Source organism: Hesperophylax consimilis, chromosome 22 (assembly GCF_061612785.1).
Source record: "Hesperophylax consimilis isolate HC1 chromosome 22, BYU_Hcon_1.0, whole genome shotgun sequence".
Classification (NCBI taxonomy): domain Eukaryota; kingdom Metazoa; phylum Arthropoda; class Insecta; order Trichoptera; family Limnephilidae; genus Hesperophylax; species Hesperophylax consimilis.
In genome coordinates this window covers 27073443-27101071 of record NC_142857.1, presented here as the reverse complement: position 1 = coordinate 27101071, position 27629 = coordinate 27073443, and the positions used below count along the sequence as shown (strand labels likewise).

General features: G+C 33.9%; 3 protein-coding genes across 5 annotated transcripts in view; 1 reads left to right on the top strand and 2 right to left on the bottom strand.

Moving 5' to 3' along the window:
• The window catches only part of Ddx1 (ATP-dependent RNA helicase Ddx1), a 28615-nt gene extending 21513 nt beyond the window's left edge, over positions 1 to 7102 (bottom strand). Inside the window, exons 1-3 of the mRNA XM_089645472.1 lie at positions 6604 to 7102; positions 5570 to 5687; positions 2042 to 2208 (exon numbers count right to left, since the gene is read on the bottom strand). Of these exons, the coding sequence (XP_089501598.1) occupies positions 2042 to 2208; positions 5570 to 5687; positions 6604 to 7053 (735 nt within the window). The 5' untranslated portion in view covers positions 7054 to 7102. The remainder of the gene's footprint in view (positions 1 to 2041; positions 2209 to 5569; positions 5688 to 6603) is intronic.
• Positions 7103 to 7313: 211 nt separating this feature from the next.
• On the top strand, positions 7314 to 12410 carry LOC149413381 (uncharacterized). 2 transcript variants are annotated; one of them, XM_089645021.1, is made up of 5 exons: positions 7314 to 7711; positions 7850 to 7986; positions 9224 to 9361; positions 9779 to 10332; positions 11179 to 12410. In XM_089645021.1, exons 1-5 carry the CDS (start codon positions 7477 to 7479, stop codon positions 11456 to 11458), a joined length of 1344 nt encoding a protein of 447 aa, XP_089501147.1. In that variant the 5' UTR covers positions 7314 to 7476; the 3' UTR covers positions 11459 to 12410. The 2 variants fall into 2 exon arrangements, with proteins under 2 accessions (XP_089501147.1, XP_089501148.1); XM_089645022.1 differs by having other exon boundaries at positions 7833 to 7986.
• Positions 12411 to 13535: 1125 nt separating this feature from the next.
• LOC149413380 (uncharacterized) lies at positions 13536 to 26997 on the bottom strand. Of its 2 annotated transcripts, none has more exons than XM_089644868.1 (2): positions 26833 to 26997; positions 13536 to 17256 (listed from the first exon to the last, which is right to left on the bottom strand). In XM_089644868.1, the coding sequence occupies exons 1-2, from the start codon at positions 26891 to 26893 to the stop codon at positions 16823 to 16825; spliced, it is 495 nt and encodes a 164-aa protein (XP_089500994.1). In that variant the 5' UTR covers positions 26894 to 26997; the 3' UTR covers positions 13536 to 16822. The 2 variants fall into 2 exon arrangements, with proteins under 2 accessions (XP_089500994.1, XP_089500993.1); XM_089644867.1 differs by lacking the exon at positions 26833 to 26997 and adding an exon at positions 17765 to 18231.
• Between the last annotated feature and the right edge of the window lie 632 nt (positions 26998 to 27629).

Below are 27629 nucleotides of genomic sequence, written 5' to 3'. Positions count from 1 at the left end.
ATGTCTAACATTGGCTTAAATCAAAAAACTTTATGATTATTTGGGTTCCCCATGTGGTGTAGATCTCCAGTTTCCCGCTTGTACTACGAGTTTCTGGACACCGTGTATAACCTCTACATGTTTCATGAACAAAGTTCACCTCATCAGGAGCAAGTATATACTAAAGTCAAAAACTAAATATAGATTATAATTAAACAGTGGAAGAAGTGGGGAGGGGTAAGAGTGGGCGGAGTTTTTCAGAATTGGGAATTACAAAGACGGAAAAGACCAGTTTAGTGGGAAAATTATTAAAAGTGGGTTTATAAATTTTTTTGCTTATTAATTAAGTCTGCATTTTTATTTATATGTTTTCTAATTTCTAAAATTTATAAATTATTTATTTGCGTAGCTTTATATGCTGTGTGCAGTTATTATTATTACTTAATGAGCAGACAGCATTCTGCTGATGCACTCATCTGATTTCACGATAAGTTTAATAGTAATTGAGTTGTTTTAAATTTAATTTAATATTAATCCTTTCTTCTCTCCAAATAGGAATCCAGTCGAGGTTTAAATTGGTTTATATTAGTAGCATCGATGACATGTTGTGGAAGTTTGTTCCATGCATCCACTATTCTATTTGTCACCTTGAAGTTATCTATAATGTTTTTTTTTTAATTTTTTTATTTAACGGCAATATAAAGTAAAGTAAAAAAGATACAATATTAAGTAAAATAAAAATATAAAGTGATGTAGTTTGTTCTCAGTCCTCCTCACTGGGTATTCCTGTTCCGATGCGGACTGTAGGTTGTTGTATTTGTGTTGATCATGATTTCCTCATCTTCTAATTTGTTGTTTCCCACAAAATATAAAATAAATTAAGCAGAAAGTATTTATGTTTGTTGTCTATAGGTTGCGTGGGGGTTACTTAACTTAACATTAATTTAATGATTTCCTCATCTTCATGTTTAGTTAGAGATAATTTGATGTCTTTTTTAAACTTTTCTATATCCATGGTGTTTTTAATTTCAATAGGAAGGGCATTATATAATTTTATAGCATGGAAATAGTGGTTTTTCTGGCCGAAAGATGTATTTAATTTTGGAATGTTAAGAAGATTTTTAGGATTTCCTTGTAGTGTAGGTGTGTTGTTCAGCAAGGTACTCATATTTTTCTTTAAAATTGAGTAGTGCATTTTTTGAAAATAGTTTATACATATTTTGATATTTACATAGCTGATTAAATTAATGATAAGTCCTTGAGAGCCATTAGCTAAAATAAATCTATCTGCCTCAAATTTGTGTTTGAAAAATAAAGATCTTCAAAAGCTCACCATCGTTGGGACGAACTTGCTGGAAGGCAATTTTACACCGTGCAGACCAACAAAAGGTAAAAAGCAATGCGTCTTCCGACCTTTCGACTGCAAGATAATGCACTTTCTAGAAATATATTTTTTAAGGCGATGCACTACGTCGTGTAATATTTTAAATCGAGCCGCTATCAATAAAACCCCTTACGTAGATGGCGATAAGGTTTAAATTCCCGCTTAACACCATCCGCCTGTTTTGATTTATGCAAGAAAAAAACATGGCAAAAAAGTGCCTTTTATTTTATTTTGTGGATGTTCAGGCATAAATATTTAATTTTTTTACCACCATTTTATAAATAACTTAATTTGACACATTATACAATAAAATCATAACCGAAAATGGGTTTGTAAGTAGGAGATTTTGAACTTCAAAGCAGTTTTCATAGGCCTATACATTATTTTTTTCTGGGCTTATAAAAATACTTATCTAAAAAATACTCGATTATTTCAAAGGCTAAGATGTATTCTACTCTATACTATAAGTGATGTTTACAAAGTTATTGTTTAATTTTAAATTATAATGTCACATCACAAAGTAACCGCTTCATATGAAGAAATAAAATTAATTATTTTCCATTACTGAAATAGTTGTTTCAAATTGTCATCTTATTTAAAATAAAATGCGCCCATTAACCGTGTCCCACTTTTCTGTATATGTATTCTCCAAAATTGACAATTTTCATAGATTTATACCTTGAACGGAGTTGCGCCGAAGTTAAATGACATCTCAGCGTTCTTCAGCACCACGGCAGGGAAGTAGGTATCCTTCTTCTGCTGAGGATTTAGTCTGAATGCGACTCCCAGATCTACACCGTTCTTTGTGTACTTTATATCTCCGGCATCCAGGTTTAAAAGGCACCCTGAAATATGGGAACAATAGGGGGCATTAACCAACTACCAACTTTCAAACACATCTATCTACATTAGTTCAATAACTGAAAGTATAAAAATATATTATCACTAGACATGTTTTAATCAAGACAAAAATGGTACTGATCTTTCCTGCATAAATACATAAATTTAATAAAAAAGGTTTAAACATTTACACTAAACCTTATAAAAAATGTGTTTTGACTTCAGATTAAAAAACCATAGACGGGCCCATAAGGTGAAGGAACACACTAAGTGCGCGGAGCGTGGAGGTGACATGTATGATTCCTTTTCACTGATTTATCAATAAATGAATCTGACAGTTTACAGACAAATCACATTGTACCATCACTATTTAGACTTCTGCTGATTTTTTTTTTTTTTTTAAATTATGTTTATTCAAGAAATTTTTTTACAATGTGTGATATACATATATATTTCACTAGTAATAAGAAAAAAGATATTATGATATGATTATTATTTTTAAATGTTCTCCCATAATAAGCAATTGCTTGTGTGTATGGGATGAGGTATTATTTGTTTAGTTTCTTAGATTTTTTTTTTTTTTCTTTTTCTTTTATTTATGTAATTTAGTTTAGGTTTTCAGTATATTTTTTAATTGTGTTTTGAATTCTTTGAATCTATCATTAAGTGATCTTATATTTTCTGGCAATTTATTGAAGAAATTTGTTCCTAAGTATTTGTAGTTTTGTTGACCCAAAGTTTTTTTACAAATCGGAATTGGTAACATGTATTTTTGCCAGAGATTTGCTGTGTTTTGAATGGTACGGTTTTGTTTAGGATATCATCTTTGTAAACTTGTAAGGTTGAGTGATACAGGAAAAGAGTATTTAATTTTCTGACTTTAAATTCTTTGAAAATGAGTTCAGATGAATATAAAAATGATTTCTTTAATATTATTTTAATTATTAGTTTTTGCGAAATGTAAAGAGGTTGTGTGTGAGTTTTATAGGCGCCATTGAATCGATGCATTGCGCCAATTGCGCCATTGAATTGATGAATTAATAGTCCATTTTACAATGGTAGGCGTATTGCTTGCATCGTAAAAAAAAATACTTGAGAATACCATATCAGGCGAAAAAGTTCGCCTTGTTTCCAAAATCGAATATTTGGTTACAGTATTTGTGACACTTTTACAAATGTGTAATAATTTACTCCCCTCACTCAACTTTGTACTACACAACTCTATTTAATAGTTTAAAAGACTCATAAGATCCTGCGCAGAAAACCACAATGGACTGCGCTACCAACCGTTACGTTTTTGGCAAACTTTACTTTATTTATTTTCATTTCTTTACACATATTATACATATTAATAGATAGTATATAATAACATAATATACAATACCAAATAGTATACACAAGAAATGAAAACCCACTAAGGCACTGACTGAGTGTGGGTAATATAAAACGATTACTATATTTCAAGTACCTAAGTATAATATACATTAGTAGAAAAGTTTTTTTTTTGTTTATAGTTATTATAAAAAGTAAAGAGAAAACATTATGTACAATAGTTTATAAAGTTTCAGCAAGTGAGTTGTAGAAAGGATTAATAAATTTATAGTAAAAGCGTTTCAATATCTGCCTCATTTAGCCATAATTTTACCTCTTTAATATATTCTATCTTTTTATTTATCATTTTAGTTTGTAGTGGTAAAAGGTTAAATGTACGAGGACCAATGAAACTGCTATGTGTCTGCATTAATTTAGTATTGGTTTGGGGGGTGTAAAATATATTATTTGTTCTTTTGCTCATTCTGTTTTCATTTATTTTGAAATTATTTTTGTTTTTAAATAAATATTTCATAGTTTGTAATTAAAATAATTTACGAATGTTAAATAATTTAGATTCCTTGTATAATAGGTCGTGTTTTATTTTTGTTATACATATATGACTTTAATTATGTGTTTTTGAATTATTTGTAGAGGCTTAATAAATGTATCAGGTGCACCACCCCATCCTATTATGCCATAAGTGATTGCAGATTGCACCAGGGAGAAGTAGAAAATTTTCAATTTTTCAGCGTTTAAAATTTCCTTGAGTCTATAAAATATGTAGGTAAGATATCTTAGTTTAGAAGTGGTTTGATTAATATGTGATTTCCAATTAAGATTAATATCTATTGATACTCCTAAATATTTTATATTTTTGACATTAGCGAGTTCGTTGCACAGGAAGCACATTTCTTGATTGCAAGTTGTATTATGGATTCTAATTTTAAGGTTGTCTTTTGGTTTGTTTGTTATGTTTTTATAAAAAGGTAAGTAAAATGTTTTGCTGTATTTAAGACAAGTTTGTTGTATTTTAACCATTTTGAAACAAGTAAAATACATACAGTTGCTTTCGAAAAAGTTTCTGTCCAATTATTACCATCCACTATTATTGCCGTGTCATCGGCGTAAGAAACAATTTTACCAGGGATTACAAAATTAGATAAATCATTAATATAAATTAACAATAAAATCGGGCCAAGAACAATTCCCTGCGGAACTCCGTTTTTTATCTGTGTCTCTGAACTATAATTATTCCCAATTTTTGTTTTTTGTGTTCTGTCTTTAAGATAGTTTGATAGTAATTTTAGTGTGCTTTGCTGCGCAGAGTCTGGTTATTCAACGAGCTCTTGACAACGGTTCGAATACACCTGAAATCGTGGTTTATTCAAGAAGTGCTAGAACCCATCTGGTGCCAAAATGATTGTCACGTGGTTTGCCTCCAGCTCATCGAAATGATGCTCAGATTTTGGGTTAGGACACATCTATTTTTATCTTGGCCTGTGGTTTTGACTGTTGTGTGATGCGAAAATAATGAAGTTATAAAAGGAATCTTTGTACCTCTGGACAAGCGATTTGACAAGATTATTTTTATTCTATATTTGAAAAGTGTAAAATTTTATGACTCTGCAGAAACAAATTTTTCCAGTTTTCATCCTGGTAAGTTAAGTTACCTATTTTTAAGGGTAACAAACAGTTTTTACATCCAACAATAATTGGTATGGATATTTTGTGCCTATTTTTTTTTTTTTTGGTACTTTCCTTATTATTTTACGTTATACTAGCTATACGTTGCTGTGGGTCAGTCTGTCTGTGTAGATAGAGAAACAATAGCGCCTGTTGCTTTTACATCCAACAGATGGCGCTGTTTTTCAAAAAAGCATGTTTTTTCCTGTCACAGGTGACAACTATATAATATAGATACATAAAAACACGTGCATATTCGAATGCAACGTTGTGTCAAAATATGAAAGCAATCGGGGAAGAACTTTCGGAGATTTAAGATTTTGAATAAACAAACATTTAAATTTTTATTTATATAGAATTAGAACAAACCTACGACATCGTGCATTCCGAAGGCTTCACCATAATCGTCAAACTGCTTGGCATTGGACTTCTTTCCGGTCCCTCCAAATCCAAACCCATTGCGGCAGGTTCCCAAGTCGCAGGATGCCTGAAAGGAGTTTAAATGGGGTTTCACATAACATGTGGTGTACCGGCACATTTTATTTAATTTTTAAGAGAGAAAAACATTTCGGATTACGATTAACCTGACAATATTTGATTTCCTCCTGCTTCAAACATTATAATTGGAAAATATTGTTTGTAAAATATGTTTGCAATTCGTTGCTATAGTTCGTTTTTGTCCAACAGATCATTTTTGGTGAAATTGAGTTAAATACGCAGTTGTTTTCAAAAACTATTTATTTATACGATACAAGTGAAAAATTTTTTTATGTGTTTCAAGACGAAGTTTGTCTTAAGTCCACCAAAATTAAAAACATTCCGAGCGTGTTTATCCAACACTTTGTCCTTCATCCAAATTAAAAACGGTTTTCTGCGTAATTTTAAACATTTGGAACGAATTTTACTTAAAAATAATAATTTCTATCACTTAAAATCATTTTAGTTATCTTACAATGAGCTTATTTCATTGTATATGCGTTTTTCGTAAAAAAAACTTTGAAGCGCTATTTCTCCCGATTTACGCTTTGGTCTGTTGGATAAAAACGAACTAGAGCGACGAATTGTCAATGTATTATATTTAGATAAGACATGAGCGAAAACATCAGTTCCACTCATTTACCTTTAACACTCTAAACCTAAACTAAAACTACCGTATCTGGTCTACGCACAATGCTTATCGCATTCTAATAATGAAACGCGTTAGATATTAGTACGCAATAGTGCCTCTGATTGGTGAGCGGGGGCCTGACGCATTTCTCCACTCGGCTACTAACTGGTCACTAATGTGGATATGTAGCAAACAGTAAAGACAGACAGTTAATATAATAAAAGATTTTTAAAATTCTACTAGTAAAAATTGTGCAACGTTGAGTCATTCTATAACAAAAGGTGTAAAATCTTACAGTTTGTGTGGACCATCCTACTCTGCAGAGTCCTTCGTCTGTAACGGTGGCCTCATAATAGTAGCACCCCTTCCCAAAGACTCCCTTGGTAGCCCTTCCCCCATGCCATTCTTTAAACTCCCTCGACTGGCATCTCAGACCGTCGGGAGTCACCGCCAGAGCTTCGCCGCGATCAAAGAAGCTGAGAGTCCAAAACGGAGAAGTCGCCGCGATGATTTTACTGCCTTTGCCTTCATTTAGATCTTTGAGAGTTTCCCACACGATTTGTAAGATGGGTAGACAGAAAGCGCCGGTTTTTCCGCTGCCGGTTTCTGCCGCCATGAGAACATCGCCTCCGCCTAGGATGAGGGGGATTGCTTCGGCTTGCACATCTGTGGGAAGCATCCATTCCATCTCATCCACCGCTTTCCCGATTTCGGGAAGCACTCCGAACTCCTCGAAAGCAGTCATCGTGATGCAGCGACAAGAAAAATACGGATTTGACGTGAACGTCAAACGTCAAACTTGGTCAAACTCATAAATAAACCAATCACGTCAAACTGAACGAGAAGCCGACAAAGACAAAAGCATAGATGTACCATTCTCGACTAAAGACAAGCTAGAAAAGCACCGACAATATGATCGATATTTCCTACAAACCATTAGCTTAGGTATATGTTTTTACATCACTAAATCTGTCTTTTTTGATTTTGTTCTATGGTTGTGAAATGTCAAAACAAAGTCAAAATAGAACGAATAGTTTTTTTGGTCTTTACGATTTGTACATTTTTTCCCGTTTAGTTGCTGGTTTAATATCACGAAAGTTTAATATCATGATAGCATGTGTTACCAGTGAAGAGTAGAGTAGATTCACAAAAGTGTTGCTAATAAATCATGGAGGAAAACTTGGAAGAACAAGATGTCAATCTTTCCAATCACTGTTATTCTTTAACTTCGACAGATTTCGGGACAACTTTATCCAAGATATTGTGTGATTTTGAGCGTGTAAATGATGTGTATACAGGGTTTATTGAAGGAGGAATAGATAAGTGCAATTCCTTCTTTCGGCAAATTCACCAACTTGGCTTCCCATTCGTAATAAGAACTAGCCTCCAAAAGAAGATTACAGGTATTTTACTGATTATTTATTCGTATTAGCCAAAGAAATTGAACTCACAAACTTTTTGAATTTTAAGTCATACACTGATAATGTTAGAGCTACGTTGTATCTTACAATATTTAAAGGTTAGTATTTTTACATTTTTAGATATGCCGCGTTTATTTTTCTCCTTTCGAAGAGAATACTTTCACATACAAGCTCAAGGGGCGCCATTTTGTGTCCTCACACATCTTCAAATGGAATGCGTTTCAGGTCCAAGCAAAACAAAACCGAAACCTGCTCAGGTGAGTCAATTTAAATTTTAGAATAACCTCAAATTGTAATGTTTAATTATTGAAGATGATATTAACAGTTTTTAAATGAAAATTTGAGACCTTCGCCTTGCACTGCCAAAATAAGAATAGGATATATTTATCCAAGGCACTATCTAGATTGCATTTAGTTTGTCCTAGTTCTAGACGTAACCATATCTTTTTTTGATTTTTCTGTTTCAAATTTTTGTTTAAGATTCGCTAATATTGTCTCCAATAATTAAATATTACAATTTGAGGTTTCACTCATTAAGTTATTAAAAAAAATACATCCTAGACTTGCAAAAAAAGTCAATAGATGTCACTATTATCCAAGACACTATATCTAGATTGCATTTAGTTTGAGTTGAATCTTGCGATCATACATAGCATAGCTGCATATAGCCAATAAGAATGAGCATTGAGAAAAATGAAGATATTGTTGGTAGTTATTATTCAAAGTATGATACAGTTATATAGGGTCCCATTGGCGCAGTTGGTAAAGCAGCGCCCTGGCAAGGCGAAGGTCTTGGGTTCAAGTGTTAGATATAATTAAAAAAAGTCAATTTAAATTATATCATTTAACTCTTAGAGTGCCCATGCAAAATTATAGACGTCCGCCAGCTGGTTGTATTTTCGTAATAACTTATTTGTTTTTTGCAAAATTACGTTTTTGTAAATTGTACTGTCTTACCGGATAATTTCTCTATATATTGATAAAAAAGTATATGATCTACCGTGAGTAGTTTCCCCAGAATAGCTGAGAGAAATGATTTTTTTGATTCATATGGATATGGCAACACTCAAGCCATTAAGTATTGTTTGATGTTATTGACACCCAAATTAAATGATTTAGAGAAAATAACGCCAGTAGTTTGTTCCACATTTTTTCTATTTTACATAATAACGAGTCAGAGAAATGAATTCTTATGCTCTTAGTAATGACACTGTATATGAGTTTTCTGCTCTTTTGTCCATTGAGTCTCTCACTGGTGTGCCGGTGCAAACTTATTTTGCATTTGAAAGGTCTATTAACATCTACCGGCACAGTGCACTGCAGGCATGGCACAGATGTGAGAAACTGCTTATACGAAGTCCATGCGAATGCGATTTCAGATTATTTTCAGACAGCCTTTACCAGAGCAGTATGGCCAATGTTTCTTTTAAAAATGTTCCATAACAAAGTAACAAATTTCCAAATTGAATTGTATTGAGTTGTTTGTTTATGCAGCCGTCAAGCACATACACCAAGCCACCCAATAGGAAATGGAAGAAGATAGGTTGTCCGGCCAAACTGACCATAAGAGTTATACGGTTCTTCCCCGAGTACGCTGTGAAAGCTGACACCAATTGCCACAATAGAAAAAAGGTTTGCCTTGATTTTTTAAGTATAATATAAATATAGATATCTTACATTTTTTCTTCTTCCTCTTGTTGCAATCAGGTCGAGGACCTGTCGCTTTGAGGCAGCGTCTACTGATGTCCCTGTTCTGGGCTACTTCAGCTTGAAACATTGCTTGTTTGTTTACTAGATCTAGAATATACCCCAATCGGAGATGCCATAGTTACATTAGCTCCAGACGGTTCGGTGCAGGTCGGACTCTTCTGCGATATTCACATTTTGTATTTTACTGTAGGACTGTTTTTTGTCTTAATCCAGATCCTCCCAAACCTTTTGCTTCCCCACTCCTTATCCTACCCCATATCATTCCTCCCAACCAGTTACTCTAACTCTGGACAATGCGACTCTCGTGTGATGACTACTAAAATGATCAATCTCTTACAGACCATGAATGAGCTTAAAGAAGACTACATAAATCCAGATAAGAAAATTATGTATAGAGACAGAGTTTATCTCGTAATATCAAATGAAAAAACTCATACACATCCCCCTTACTTAAATGATACAAAAAAGAAAACACGAAAGAAAACACCGCCATTGCAGAAAGTATCGATGAAAAAAATCGAAAATAAACGAATTACAACGTTACTAGAAAATATAAAAAATGGCCAGACGAAATTAAATGACCTGGCTCAGAAGATAAAGGATATGGCCTTCACTATATCAAACACGCAAGTTTTGAATTCGGTAAATGAAGAAATGGAAAAGATCTACGAAGTTTTAAATCAATCTTATTCTGACTCAAAGAATTCTAATACGTCCGTTGTGGTTAATCACGCTAAAGCTGTGAAGGCAAATTTGATTCCAGATTGTCAAGATTTGATTCAGGCAGCAATTAATCAAGCTGATCTGTTTCCAGTGACTAATGAATTGAATCATTCTGAGGATCTACAGTTAGGACAACAAAGCAATGTTATTTCAATGTCTCCGGTTTTAAGGTAACTTTTGCTATGTTTTATTGCGTGATTTAATACATGTTTGTGAACTGGTCAGTTGGTTGAGTGGTCCAAATCTCTGGGTTTCCTCTGTGGCATCAAAGGTTAAATCCTCTGCTAACTAAACCATCCAACATTGCACAAGCAACATTTTATGCTTATTTATATTGATGGTAGTAGAAGGTTTTCAAATACTATCTGTTTATTTGTATCCTGGGAATGTTTGTCTTACTTTCATAATATCTGTTGTGAATGGGGATCTTGTTAAATAATAACACCTTCTTTACATCAAAACACTTTGTATTTATTTATACTAGATACTCTTTTAATTTGGAATGTGTGTGTAGGATGGCCTGTAGGCCAATGTCCTCTCTATTTTGCTCAAAAAATCTTTTTGTTGCTAGAAACTAACTGCTAGCTCACTTCGGTTCTGAAGATAGAAGGGCAAACCTATACACTAGAGACATCTCTTGGATAACTCTATAAATTCTATGAGCTACTAGCAGTAAAGCCATCTATTTTACCAAGCTTGAACTATCACACTCACCCACAACTAAATTAAAGCACAGGTTGGACTCATGGACTCTACAATTCTCACAGTTTCGGAGAGGTTAACGTAACTCTGGTTACGATGGAGCCAATGTACCTGAGCTAGTCACTTACGGTTACACCAAGCATCTTAATGGAAACCTTGTTTCCATTGAAGGAGACTAGATTATCATTTCGATACCTTCAGGTATGATACCAAGACAGGGATATATTGTATTTTCTCAACTCTGTTCGCTCATGCGGTGAAAACTAAATGTAGGATTTTGATTGATTTTAAATATTTTTTGTTTTATTTTCTAGGAAATACAAGAAAAATCCCAGAAAACCAAATCCCCCCAAGGGTCCAGTATCTCAGATAACTTATGTCAACAATACAGTGACGGAATTATCACAACCCTACAATGTGGTTTCCTACGTGGAATTGCCCATGGAATACAAACATGTAGAACTGCCGCAATCCACCGTGCAACCTGAACTTTTAAACCACCATATTATACTAGAAAATACGGTTGTGAATCAGTATCGTTTGGACAATGGAAATCAACAGTTTATACTGAAATATATCAACACACAAGACTAGCAATAATGCAAGTTTGTTTTGAGGTATTATATCAAATTTCTACCGAGGACCAAAATGATCAGGTTTTTTAAAAATTTATTTTTTAATACCACACAAGTTTGAGAATCAACTGCTTGCTACCATCTGAAGCCACTGGTATCATCGCATCCCCAATTGGGGTATGTTGTGAGGGAAAGGGAAGGAGATAAGAAAGATGATGATTGGAAAATGCCTGGCTGTTCTGATACAGTTGCTAAACACGGTTCTTAAATTTTACTCTCAATTTATTGAATCTTCAAAATTGAACTTTGAGTTTATTCAAAAAAAATTCCGTCTGTGTTATTTGCTCATAAAATTTTGTATGAAATATGATTTGAGATTTTAACGGCCAATGGTATTATCGTGACTTATTTTTGAAGTATTATGCCATATTGCTCTACCTCCTTTTTTAGCCAACGTTTCGGAAATCGTTACACATCTGCCCTGATGATGAACACTGTAATGCTGTCCGAAACGTTGGCTACAGAAGAAGGTAGCGCAACTCGGCATAATACCCTAAACATATAACAGCATATAACTTTGGCAGGTTTATTTTGTAAATTTGTTATTGTTATATTTCTTTTATAAAGATGGCTGTTCAATCAATTGGTGTTAGCATTGGGTGGTTCAAACTACAACACATTTAACCATAAAATTGACGATCAGCACCATTTCAAATTTTTCGCATTTTAACGGTTCCCTTTAGACTCTGATATTCAGCCCGATGCAGCTTTTAATATATTTTGAAAGCATACAGTAATTTAAAAGGTAAAATGTTAAAAAATATTTTTGATAAAATTGTCATCAGCAGACAAGCGTAACAACATGGCCGTTACATTACAATACCCGTTAATGTCATTAATAGTTTTATGTAAATAACAATAAAGTGGCTCATTGTGTATTTTATATATATGTTAATGCGATTCATATTATATTTTACATAACAGAATAAAAGTATGGTAAATCATGAGAAAAAAAAAAACAAGAAATGTGTTTGTAATATTTTAGTTAACGTAATTATTTTTCCCCTTTATTATATTTACAAATCTAAAATATATATATATATCTACAAAGAATTGTGAACTCTGAAATCATGAAATTTACACAGATTTTTTTCCTTCGTTTATTAGCTGGATGCTCAGCCAAATACAACATATATAACAGACAATCGAATTGTACAAAGTCAGAAAAAATATGGTGTATGCATGCTTCCTAGATTTAAGCAGGGTTAATCATAATAATTTGTAGAAAAAACTGACCAAACGACAACAGTACCACTGAAAATTGTCAATATATTGACTACATGGTACAAAAAGCAGGAAAATTTTGTCACATTGAATGCTAAACTTAAGTGTGGCGTTAGACAAGTAGGCTCAATGTCCCCTGTGCTGTTCAACGTGTATATGGATGAACTCAGTAAATCATAGAACAAAACAAGAATCGGATGTCACATTGCCGGGGTATGTATGAACAATATTAGTTATGCAAGCGACATAGTCGTATTAGCCCCATCGGCAAGAGCAATGAGGCTACTTCTGGCCATATGTGCGAAGCATACGTAAAAAATCATCGCTGCTGATATTTTCAGTGGTCCGGCTGTCATTCCGCCCATATGTCTCGGCGGAGCTAATGTCAAAATCTGCCGCGAAATAAAACATGTGGGGCATGTCATCACTGATGACCTAAATGATAAAAATGACATAGAATGTACAGTATAACCACGCATACTGGGCACTCTTGGGCCTCCCTTGGTGATACATTTTTTTTCTGGAGTTCCTCAAGGGTCTATCCTTGGACCACTTCTGTTTCTGATTTTTATTAACGATATTGGTTCAGTCATCACACATTCGCTGTATTTACTATTTGCAGATGACTTGTATTTTCAACATAATACCATGTAATTTATTTAGATGTATGCTTTTTTACGGCAAACAGAGACAGAGTATTGCACTCACCGCTCTGTTCAACTGAAATAAACAAATATTATTATCATTTTATTTTCTAGCTTGAATATTTTCAGCTTGCATTGTCATTTATGTGAATCATGAAGTATGGAGCCCCAAAATACCTATTTTATTGACAAAAAGAACACAAAACGCAACAATATTCGGATATACTATGTTTTATTAGAAATTTTTTAAAGATTCAATCAAAAAAAAGTTTCACGTTGAAAATCTTTTACATTACGTATATTACAAGATCATTATTTATTGTGTGTTTATATTTTTACTCTGATGCTAAAACAGTAATCCGTAAAAGTTAAATTTAAAGTCATTGATTTGTCTGAAGTTGCCAATCAAAAATCACTTTTCACTTTCAAAAACCCCTTCCTTCAAATTAATGATGGCTTCTATAAGAAGTTTCTGATTTTAACAACCATTTCCATCAATATATTCCTCACTGCTTTCAATATATTCTTCCAAGAATGTTTCTTCTGACTTTGGAATGTTACTTTTTCCATCAACGTTTCCGGGTGCTTTTTCCGTAGTAGGAATGTGTTGGTACCTCACTGTATCTTGTGACATTTCAGTATTAATCTTCAAGACGTCAACTTTTGGCTGTGGGCTTCTATTAAATTCGATGTTATTTTCTTCGTATTCGTTTTTATTTTTGAAGCTGTTTATCGAGATGACTTTGTCTTTGAAGAATTCTTTTAATTCATTTGAGTCCATTTCTTCTAGACTTGTATATTCTTGTGGCGAATTTTCGACTACTGCACAAGTTCCCAAAGGTATTAAATATAGTAAAAATACCAATGCTATGTATGGTATTACCGAAATGAAGGACATTTTGTATTGACTTGTTTTAGTAATGTTGACACTTTCCTTTCTTATCAAGAACTGCCCGTATTTGAAATAAAAAGGGCTTTAAATAGAAGGTATGAACTGTTTAACATAATTAACATATTTATCTAACAGGGCTACTAGTTAAACCATTATTTCTTCACTTTGTTTTGTTATGGAGCTGTTAAAGGTGGGATACTTTATAAAATTATCTACAAGTATATATACAATCAATAAACCTAATTAAATTTTTAACAAGAAGGTGAATTTTAACAAGAAGCGCACACGAAAGCACTTCACGAGCTGTCATAATCTCGGCAATCGGGGACGGTATGAATCGGTTCCAGCTAGCTCGTTCGAGTTTTTGTTTTTATTTAGACTAGAAACTCTTATAATTCTGAGCAAGTGTGTAGACAACGTTCTCTTTATTTTGCTCTCAAAATCTCTGTTGCTAAATACCTATCTGCTTGCCCACTTCGTTTCTGAACATGGAGGGGCACACCTATACACTAGAGACATCTATTGGATAACCCTATAAATTTTATGAGCAACTAGAACTAGAGTCATCTATGCTACGTAGTTCGAACTATCACACACAGCATGACATGATGATATTCATACATCGTCTTGTACATATTCTTCTGATTCTGACTGTTGACATGACCCGATTCAAGTATTCGATACACTTCACTGTGCCATCTCTTCCTCGGGAATCCCTGACTTCTTCTACTATTCACTTTTGCATCATATATATTCTTACAGCACCCCTTTCTCCGTTCATCCTCTCTTCATGCCCAAACCAATCCAAAAAAGTTTTACATATATGAAATCAAACAATTACTTTCATTATATAAAACTTTTTATTTAACATTATTAATAAATTGTATACATTTGATTCCTATCAAATTTCAGGAGCAACCCTACATTGGGTTGCCTATCAGTGAAATTATTAACAGGTAATTAAACCCTGAATTTATAGAACATTACTGGTAAATATAACATTCCAAAGACATCAAATTCATGTACACAAAGAAAATTTATGTGCTTATCTGGGAAATTAAGTGATGTTTTAATTTCCCGGGGAAATTATAAAATACGATTTTGTAAAGCTTTGTAATATCTGTATTCAAAATGTGTGTGACGCCAGTACAAGCCATGTTTTGTTTCATAACCCAAGCACTGAAAAACAGATATGTATGTTATTATATTCTATTACTGCCTTACCGTGCTGCATGTATCTCTGAAATATACATTCATATATTTATATTTTTACGGATCGGTTATAGTCACAACCAGTGGCGGTTTTCTCTAAGGAGCGTATGTTCAGTGAACTCCCGAACAGTAGCAAATTAAACTCTTCTCATAAATCCACCCGCCACCCGTGTGAAAATCCATTCATGGGAGCGGAATCCAGAACGTGCCTACGGAGAGATAATTCCTATGGAATATTTCATACGTGGCTATCCTACCGATTTTATTTTGGGTATTCTCTGAATGAACAATATACAGGTCAGAAGGGATGCATATATTTCTTCAGACTGATTGTTTGAAAAAAGCTATCATTGAGAGCATTCATTTCTATGTTTCAAATGGTTACCTCCGCCACCGACAGCACAGACTGTTCTATCTCCTAGCCTGCAGGGCTTACTTCTCAATCGTCATGCCGGTGAGGAGCTATTGAACAGAATCAATTCGGATATTGACATTTTTAGCATCAAAAGTGTTTAAAAGGAAAGCTACGTTATTAAATACTATGTAGAATAGTTGATATACTCACTGTCTATATTTATTCTTTAAAAATGCACTAAAATGAACAATTTTGCAATGTTTTAAAAATAATAAATTGAATTGAATAAATACAATAATCTTTCTAAAAGAGTGAGAGGTACATACTTCTCTATTTCCAGGGCCAAATTACTCATATTTTGTCATGGCGCATCTCCAACTAGTATTTACTGTACACTTTATCATACATCCAAGCTTTTATAAAATTCGCCAGATGTCACTTGAATGATGTCATATTATTTGTGTAATTTTTACAAATATTTGATGCATTGGCAAAAATTGAATACATTTTTATGTGAACGGATATTTAAATTTATATATTTTTCCTCTTTGAACTATGATTGAACCCCCATTGAGAATAATCATGAACCGCACTGGTCACTGCAGTAATTGAATCACCTTTCTCTAACACTTCGCTAGCCGAATAGCCGAAAGCCGGTTTGTTCTACGATCCATTTTTAAGGAAATGGACTTTTTTCATATAAAACCATAATGTTTAGCATTGCTTGTCGGTTTGTTCTACATCCACAACGATGGAAAACAGTGTGGCGTTTTGTGGATAAAGAACACAAAGTAACGCTATAAAATCAAAACTGTGTATATATGTCACGTAACATTAGAATAACAGAAAATATCTTTCTTAACTAAACGCAATCGCATAAGTAAACATGTCAACATGGAATGCTCCTTTCCCACATCTTGTTAAAATAGACTAAAGAAAAAAACCAATATTCTGGTGGCGAGTCTAGCTATGTTGTATTGTGTTTTAGCTGTCTTATTATCCAGCTCCAGCGGCCGGTGGAAAGCCTACAGGAGAATCAGGCATTGGCATCATGATGGCTTGGAAAGTGCCCATGATGAGAGTTGCTTTACTGTTGCCTGCTGGCCAGCCCTGTAGTCCGGTTGGCATGCCACTTGCAGCCTGTGGTTTGGCAGTAGTGGTAGTGCTTTCCTTCTTAGTTTCTGCGCTCCTGGCATTTGACGTTGTTGAATTTTCATCTTTATTGGGTGTTTTAATGCTTTCATCATCTTTTAAAGACTCTTCTTTGTTGGTTATTTGATTTGTAGGTTCATCTGCGTTGGTGTTTAGTACTTCGTTTTCTGCTTCTTGACTTATGGTATCAGATTTATTATCAGTAGATCGGGCGAGTCTTAAAATGATGGGATCGTTGGGCGGGCTGTTGGAAACGAGTTGATCTGCAGTTTGGCCATCTGTAATTTAAAAAAAAAAAACATTGCCTAAGTAAGGATCTATGGAATAATTTTTTTAAGATATTATGTTCATAGTATAATGAATGCCGAGAAAACCAAATACATCACATCAAGCATTAATATTACAGGTCAACCTCATGACGATGCCTCTATTAAAGGGTGATTTTTTAAGAGCTTGATAACTTTTTTTTTAAAAAAAACGCATAAAATTTGCAAAATCTCATCGGTTCTTTATTTGAAACGTTAGATTGGTCCATGACATTTACTTTTTGAAGATAATTTCATTTAAATGTTGACCGCGGCTGCGTCTTAGGTGGTCCATTCGGAAAGTCCAATTTTGGGCAACTTTTTCGAGCATTTCGGCCGGAATAGCCCGAATTTCTTCGGAAATGTTGTTTTCCAAAGCTGGAATAGTTGCTGGCTTATTTCTGTAGACTTTAGACTTGACGTAGCCCCACAAAAAATAGTCTAAAGGCGTCAAATCGCATGATCTTGGTGGCCAACTTACCGGTCCATTTCTTGAGATGAATTGTTCTCCGAAGTTTTCCCTCAAAATGGCCATAGAATCGCGAGCTGTGTGGCATGTAGCGCCATCTTGTTGAAACCACATGTCAACCAAGTTCAGTTCTTCCATTTTTGGCAACAAAAAGTTTGTTAGCAGGGTCAATCCGCACCAAATCATCCAGAAAATTTTGGATTTGTCACCCACCATCTCAGATTTTGATGAAACTTTAAATTTTTAATCCTTCCATATAGATAAGAAAATATACCAAATTTTACCTTCCTACCTCAACTCGTTTTTTTTTATGGGCAGTTGAAGTTTGGGCAAAATAAGCGTTTTTACATATTCCGAGCACTCCGGAAGAGCTTGTACCTTCAATGAAAAAAAATTGTATCTTTGTCATTTATAGTGCAAATGCAATGAAAATTTTCAATATTATCAAGAAAACTATGCTGATTGCAGAAAAAAATAAATAAACCCTTTACATTTATCTACTTGACTTTAAAAAATTACCAAAAGTAATTTTTTAAGTAATTTTGGGGACGGAAAAGGTACTTTACAAAAAAGCAATATCTCGGGAAGGTACAGTGTTAATGAAGTAATTTTTTTTTTATTCATATCTACAAATAGCATAGAATCACATACAAAAATAAAATTCATGGCATTTTACTTGCTTCAATAAATAAAATCCATTTTAAACTTTTTTCAAACTTTTTGTAATTTTTTTTTATTCTTATCTACAATAAACATAGTACAACCTAAAAAAATAAAACTCCTGGTATTTTGTGTGCTTCACAGTGTAGAAACGTTTTTAAAATGAGAAATCTTAATCATACAGAATTGTTCCAAGTTTTTTAAAATCTAGATACTGTATTTGCAAATAAAAAAAGTCAAACTTATTCGGTCCTTTACAACATGCTGGTAAGCTTGCAATGTAAGCTTAAGGCACCAACAAAATAATGTACCTTGTTCCTTACCCTGAATGCATACACCATAGCAATATTTTATAACAAGATCAACTTTTTAACTCTTTTCAATACAAAGTTAACTCTTTAAAAAACAAATACAATAAAAATAAAACAGGCAATGTAGGATTAGGTTAAATGAAAGTACATTACAATAATATTGTTTACAAATAAATGTTCAAGTTCATTTTTTACTTTTATTCTTGATCTGACCCATAAGATGGTTGAACTTTTGATCAGCATGATGAACGTCTTTTTCAAGAAAGTAGTAAGCTCTTCCTGAACCTTTTGTTGTGGGAGGGTCAACGATATTAAAAATATTTTGTAGTGGAACAAAACAAATATCTTCTTTTTGATGTGGCCAGTAAAAGGATGGAGCTGGGCCAAAAGGATGCATAAACTTGATTGATACATCACACTCGTCTTCATCTTTGGAAACCACAAGTCCAAAAAACCAATGGTTGTCATATACGCAAGCTACATAAGAGTTTGTACAAATTTGTACCATACTTAGTTGCTCAGAGCGATTTCGTTCCCCACTGAAGTTAAAAATCAAAGCATAATCTGAATCTGAACTTATCCTTTTTGTGCCAACTTCATTTTCAGACAGAGGAACAAAGCAGTGGAAACCTCGAGTGCCTGGTATTGTTTTAGCTTGTGAAAAACGCTGCTGTAATTGTTGCCTGCAAGTGAATAAGCTTTCTTTTCTCAGCAAGTAAAAATATATATTTTCTACTCTCGACAGTTGTGATAGTGTTGCCAGGGCCAAGTTGCAAACTTTCTCTAGTTAGAAGACGTTTTACTGTTCCACCTATTCCATCACAGGGAGATTTCCCATGACTCGTAGCAAAAAACGACCAACATGCTTTCAAGTTGAAGTCTTTTTGATGGTGACACAGATTTAAAAAGTTTTTGCAGTTTTTATATTGCGCTGCGCAACCATCAGTAAAATAATGAACACTTTGAATTTGGGGAAATTTTTGATTTAAAAATTGAGCAACAATTTTTTGAGTTTCGTAAACGAAACTTACATCATGTTCCAAGTCATCTGAAATTACACTCAAGCTTGACACTGTGAGATCTTTGCCAGGCTCTTCACAAGTGTAAATTACCACTGGGTGGAGTGAACAACTGTCTTGCGTCCAGTGGTAACCCTGGACTTCATTCTGGATAACATAGGAGAAGTTTTCACTGAAGTCTAATAACACAACAGCTTCATTTATCTGAAGCTGTGCTTTTAGGGACTCTTTGAGATATTTTGATTGAGACTTTGTTATAAAAGAATGAGGAAGAAGTTTTACAAGACTCTTCACAAGATGTTCTACATATTCATGAAAGGGAACTGTAACTGAAACCTGCTGTGTTCTATCAGTAGTTACCCATGCACTGTATGTAATTTCATCTTCTTGGTCCCATTCTTCAAATTTTTCTAACAAATGTTTCTTAAGATTTTCACTAGATGTTGAACACTTATCGCAATGTCGAAGCATACAGTCTCTATTGTTCTTTGAGCACACTAAGTAGTCCATTAAATCATTGTACGTTTCTTCACTGTCACAAGCATTAAGAAGCAACACTACATTTTGATGAATTGCACAAACGCAGACAGAATGAGAGCCTGGAGAACCTACTGGCACACACCATTTGGGACGCAACCAACAAAATTTCGAAATCCCAATTTTTGAAGCAGGGTATTCAAACTTGAAGGTAGCATAAAGTTCATTCAGGTTACAAAGCAATAGTCTTTTTTGTTCATAAACATTTTTGGTTATGCTAACTTTATCTTTTTTCCCTGGCATAACACGAGAAAATTCATCGTTTTGGTAGAAATTTTTAACCAAAGTAACTGTTCCTTGGTCTAATGGTTTTCCTTTTTTTGGATCAGGTAAAGCAATGATACCATTTTCATTTAGTAGCTCTCGTGCTTTACGAACTGAGTATTCACCAACACTGAATTCTTCAGCAACCTTTTTTCTACTCCACGAAGTTGGAGCGAGAGTTAGAAGCTGAATTCTCTCACGGCGTGTAACTTGTGTTTCCAATTTTTTTTTAACCAACTCAACAAGCCTGTCCATGTCATTAGCTTTTTCTTGAATACATCTTGGTATTTTTGCATCACATTTTAAACTTGTTTCGATTAGAGACATTTTAACAACGTACACCATAACATGAAACAACTACTGTATTTATATAGATGATCACTGCTTTGAAGCTGACTCAGAACTAAGCATGTCAGAGGAAACAAAGCATGTAGTATCCTGCAAACTTAGTGATGAGGCAGATAGTAATTTTCATGTTCTGTCTTGTTCTTGTTGCAGATACATCATTTCCATGTAGTGACTTGTCTCTAGGACTGTTTCTTTGATATTAGTCCATTCATTCAACCTATATTATTAGCTATATACCTAAACTATAACTTGCCCAGTTACAAACTAAAAATAGATATAAAAAAAATCACAAAAAGTTTGAAAAAAGTTTAAAATAGATTTTATTTATTTTTGTATCTAGATTTAAAAAAACCTAGAACAATTCTGTATGATAAAGATTTCTTATTTTAAAAACGTTTCTACACTGTGAAGCACACAAAATACCAGGAGTTTTATTTTTTTAGGTTGTACTATGTTTATTGTAGATAAGAATAAAAAAAAATTACAAAAAGTTTGAAAAAAGTTTAAAATGGATTTTATTTATTGAAGCAAGTAAAATGCCATGAATTTTATTTTTGTATGTGATTCTATGCTATTTGTAGATATGAATAAAAAAAAAATTACTTCATTAACACTGTACCTTCCCGAGATATTGCTTTTTTGTAAAGTACCTTTTCCGTCCCAAAAATTACTTAAAAAATTACTTTTGGTAATTTTTTAAAGTCAAGTAGATAAATGTAAAGGGTTTATTTATTTTTTTCTGCAATCAGCATAGTTTTCTTGATAATATTGAAAATTTTCATTGCATTTGCACTATAAATGACAAAGATACAATTTTTTTTCATTGAAGGTACAAGCTCTTCCGGAGTGCTCGGAATATGTAAAAACGCTTATTTTGCCCAAACTTCAACTGCCCATAAAAAAAAACGAGTTGAGGTAGGAAGGTAAAATTTGGTATATTTTCTTATCTATATGGAAGGATTAAAAATTTAAAGTTTCATCAAAATCTGAGATGGTGGGTGACATGGCCTGGATGATTTGGTGTGGATTGACCCAGCATCGAACGATAGCGATCGCCATTCACCGTAACGTTGCGTCCAACAGCATCTTTGAAAAAATACGGTCCAATGATTCCACCAGCGTACAAACCACACCAAACAGTGCATTTTTCGGGATGCATGGGCAGTTCTTGAACGGCTTCTGGTTGCTCTTCACTCCAAATGCGGCAATTTTGCTTATTTACGTAGCCATTCAACCAGAAATGAGCCTCATCGCTGAACAAAATTTGTCGATAAAAAAGCGGATTTTCTGCCAACTTTTCTAGGGCCCATTCACTGAAAATTCGACGTTGTGGCAGATCGTTCGGCTTCAGTTCTTGCACGAGCTGTATTTTATACGGTTTTACACCAAGATCTTTGCGTAAAATCTTCCATGTGGTCGAATAACACAAACCCAATTGCTGCGAACGGCGACGAATCGACATTTCACGGTCTTCAGCAACACTCTCAGAAACAGACGCAATATTCTCTTCTGTACGCACTGTACGCATTCATTCGTGTGGTTGGTTTAATGTCCAATAAAGTAAACTGAGTGCGAAACTTGGTCACAATCGCATTAATTGTTTGCTCACTTGGTCGATTATGTAGACCATAAATCGGACGTAAAGCGCGAAACACATTTCGAACCGAACACTGATTTTGGTAATAAAATTCAATGATTTGCAAGCGTTGCTCGTTAGTAAGTCTATTCATGATGAAATGTCAAAGCATACCAGTGTTCCCGAACTCAAAAATTCAAAATCGGGAGAATTTACGCCTAAAAATCGGGAGAAATCGTGAGAAATCGGGAGATTTTCTTAGAAATCGGGAGATCACTAGAATTATTTTAACAAAATTTCTCCTTTGTCAATAATACGAATCCCTTTTATTATTCCGAAGCATAACCTTAACAACTAACGAAAAAACCCATAAGCAGCGCCGTCAATATGATTATTGTAGATGTTGCCCGTGGAATAACGCAATTTGCCCTAACGTTTAACGGGGACTTATTTTACGTCTGGCAACTCGGCGCAAATTTTTGTGAAACATCGACCTTGGACTGTCACCTGTCACTTTGCGAGACGTCAAAAATCATGTAATACCTACTTACTTTTAAAAGTGAGCGACATTCATACAAGTAACGACCTTCGTCATCGGGATGTGTACAATTAAATGAAACGAAAAAATTTATGAATTTTAATTTTATTTAGGAACCAATCAACCACCTCATGGGCTTTTTCAAAACACCTGTCACCTGGCGACAGATGCTTGATAACGGTAGGTACACTGTTTAGTAATCCTTAATCCTTTATTAAGAAATACCTACAATTATCTCAGTTGAATCATCAAAAACAAAAAGAAAGTGCATGGGCCAAATTAGAATTGTTAATGAAATTATACAGAAATTGTTATAAATGGAGTTATATTAGATTAAAATTAAACCTTTACAAGCATGCTGAGTGTATACAAAAGACAATTGGGCAGTAGTATCTCTTATCTGGTAAGAATCCTTCAAAAATTATCCCAAAAAGCTGTGAGCGCAGTATACAACTCCGCATTTCTATCACTGCTCAACAATCCTTTTTTTTTGTACGATGTACAAAGTAAAACAAAGATATCAAAAACAATAATATTTATACAAAAAAAAAAAATAATAAACAATGTGTTACCAAAATAATAATGATAATGAAAACATATTACAAAACAATATCATAACTATAAGGAATAAAAAATAATAATGTGCTGCCGGAAAGCATAAAAATAATACCCATCAATAGGGTCCTTCCACATAGAAAGCGGGAAAAGCAGTCGGCGCATGGGCGGCCGACGGCCGACAAGAATGATTGTATGTAAACGTAGTAAAGCGGCGCTTCATAGCTTCTTTCAATTTGTTCCTCCTGTTATATTTTATTAGATTAAATTTAATTACAATAAAAATACTCCTCGCTGAAGGAGGTCCGTTTCAAATTTTACTTTTTCCCGCGAGTAACTAAAAAAGACAAGCGAGTTGAAACATGTGTTCACACGGGGCGATTCGGTGAAAAACTCGAACGACAAGTAAAACCAAAATGGCGATGGTCGTACTCGAACGTCAAAAGTAGACGGGCTTTCAACTTTTGCTAGGCAACAAAAAAAGTTGATAACTTTGTTGACTGAGTGTTCACACGTGGCGATTAGCTTTCAATTGTCCAACCAACAAAAGTTGACCGACAAAAGTCGCCCCGTGTGAACCGCGTATAATAGAGATATGCTTAGATTGCAGTATTTTGTAAATATTCTGGTCAATTCCCGAATCCGGGGAATTTTTTAGTTTTTTTTTTTTTAACCATAGACAATTATTTGCCTGTTGTGCGGACCATAAACAAAGAATCGACGAGAAACGATAAATCGCTGAGAAAAATCGGTAGATTTTGGTGCCATTTCGGTAGATCGGGAGATGAAGTGAAAAATCGGTAGATCTCCCGAAAAATCGGGAGCTTCGGTAACTCTGAAGCATACTGAGCATCTTTCTCTTTGACACCATGTCTGAAATCCCACGTGATCTGTCAAATACTAATGCATGAAAATCCTAACCTCAAAAAAATCACGCGTTAGAATACACACATGTTTGAATTCTGAAGAATGTTGTCAGTGTCCCTACATTGAGCGCACTGCTCAGATAAAGTACCTCGGCCTCACCATTGATCCATACCTCAAATGGAATCTTCACACTCAAAGTATTGCAAACAAAATAAGAAAAACCATGCACTTCTTCAGAACGATACGAAACTTCCTCAACTTACAACACTTGAAAATGGTTTATTTTGCACTCTGTCAATCTATTATTGAGTATGGTATCATAGCGTGGGGAGGTGGAACTTAATCTGCACTAGACCCAATCATAAGGGCACAGAAAACTATTATAAAAATAATTCTTAGGCTTCCTCTAATTACTGACTCGAACTTGATCTTTAAAATTATGAATGTGTTTGATGTTCGGCAGACATACGCAAAAACAATACTCACTCACCTATACACAAATAAACATACATACTACGAAAAAAGATCTAATACTCGCTGTACTCGAAGCAATAACAAAGACTTACTTCAAATTCCTGTAACGCACACTACTTTTGGACAACGAAATTTTAGATATCTTGCGACTAGACTTTATAACATTCTCCCTGATAAAATAAAAACATGTCATCCACAAAAAAATTTCAAAGATAGCGTAAAAATTTGGATTAAAAGTAATAATAGGGCCTTTACCGGTGCACTCATCCAAATTCGCAGTCATTGATGCAACCTAATTATTGTATGTATTTTCATATAATTGTAGGTATATTATTAGAACTAGAAACGAACTTGGTATATGATGTATTGATATTGATGCTACCTAACTATTGATTGTTCATTTTTTTATATAATTGTAGGTACGTTATAGTACTATAAATAAACTTGGTATATAGCTGCCTCAACACAGGCTAAGCCTAGTGAGGCGGGCTATGATAAACCTTAACATATAACTACATTAACATTTCTATTATTTACATTTATTTTACCTACTGTTTATATATTAATTTCCATTGATAAAATTATATACTCTTCTAATTTATAAACCAATGTACACAAAACAGTCTTACATGTATTTCTATAGTTTTTTTTCCATTATTTCTGGCTTTCACCCTTCAAGGGTGTTCTTGGCCATCATTTAAAATTATTGAGAAAGGTGTATTGAAAGGTGAATTTAAATATTAATTTTATTTTAGTTATAGTTTGAAAATTTGTCACAATAAAGATATTTATTATTATTATTATTATAGTATAAAGATTGTCTAAGAGAGTTCGTATGTGTACTGGTTTCTTTCTTTTCTCTGCTAAAATCCTCGAATATATCAACACATTGAGGAGTTAATAATTCAAGAAGTCATAGTAGGCATCTCGATGTTGACATTATAAAAATGGTTTATTTAAGGCTGGGTTTGGAAGTTATTCCACATATGCCCTGTGGCATCAGCAATTGGGGTATTTCGTGAGGCTGAAGGTAGTAGAGAGAGGAAGGAGACGGGGAAAAGAAAGGTGGGGAAGTGCCTGGCTATTCAGACCTGGTCACCAAACATGGCAAAGCCATTTAAAGCAACATTTTAATTCTGAATAATGGTCTCTGACCAGGACTATACTGCTGCATTAGATGTTCATGTTTTCCGCTTTCTACTCAATCTTTGAGTAATATACTCTTGAAATGTAATGTTGATCTTTGAAATTGTCTTGACGACTTCTGTATCTCCATTACGTGATTTCTTCAAACATGGCTCAGAAAACTTTGGTTGCCAAGCTTTTAAAGTGAATGTATATATATCGCCATGTTAACTACTACCTTACCTCCTTACAGTAGGCTCGGAGGAAAATAATTTTTCTCAGGACCTATGTAATCTTTGAAGATGCTGTGTGGAGGGTCTTTTTGAGGAGAGGAAGGAGTTAACATGTTGTTTGAAGAGACAAATTTCAACTGTGTACAAATGTAGAGCATGCCACGGTTGATGTGTTTCCTGACTATGCACAGGTGTCGAGGGACCAATGGTGCTACTAGTTCCTCGGAGCGTCTTCCATTGAAATAACGGTAAAACAAGGACTTTACGCCTGTGCTCTAAAGATTGCAAACCATTTGTTAAGGATTGAGTGGATTTTTTAAATTTGAAAACGACGCTTTGAAATTGAATTCCAGTAATAAATTCAGAAATTTAACTATTACAAATACTGTATAGGTAAATATCTTCATTTATAAAAAGACATGAATAAGCTAATAAATTCATTGAATATTCAGAGTGTTCGTAAATGAATAACATAGTTTCAGTATCTCCTTGGGGCTGTATTTGATAAACCAATCTACCGTTACATAAATAATTTATTCCAAAAGAACAATAATTATCGATGTAAACACTTACCGCAGACGACTGCAAATATTAAAGCCAGTTGAATTAAATTATGATAGCGCACAACGAACATTGCTAAATAATTAATCACACGATAGATTACTTTCTTAGATGTTGACAGGTTTCCAAACAAACTTTGTACTACACAATAAGGAGTATTCCTATTTATAAGGATATTGAGTCATTATGCTGACTATTTATGTGTTTTGTCCTTATAGCAGCTAGCAGGTACCAACATCTTTTGCAGGGCTGCAACTTAACTATTTACTTTTATTTTATTTATTTACAATGCAAACATTATTGATTTTGTCGGTAACTTCAAGCAGCTTAAATAGAAATTTTCTACGCTCCGAAGTTAACACATTGTAGTCGGGAGCTTCAAACAATAGAATCTATCCTATAGCGGGTGTTTTTCGCGATTAGCGCATAAATATATCGCTTTGCTAAAATTGACCCAATTTCTAAACCAAATAATATTTTCAATTGAAATTTTCAAAGAAATCATATATGACATTTGATCATCAACAATAAATTATAATTGCTAATTTCACCACATTTCAAAGATGAATATAAAAACCTGATATTAATTCAGTAAATAGCATTCAATATTCAATATTTGAAAATTCCAAGTAAAAGATAACACGTTTATTCATATCATATAGTTATATAATAAATAATAATATATATTTGCCATGCCCGCAATTTTACAATCGCTGGATGTGTGAAATCTGATCGCGTAAATTGAACAGTGTCGTTTAAGGTCGAAGGCGCACACTCAATAACTCATATGTTTAATTGCTTCTTGTCAA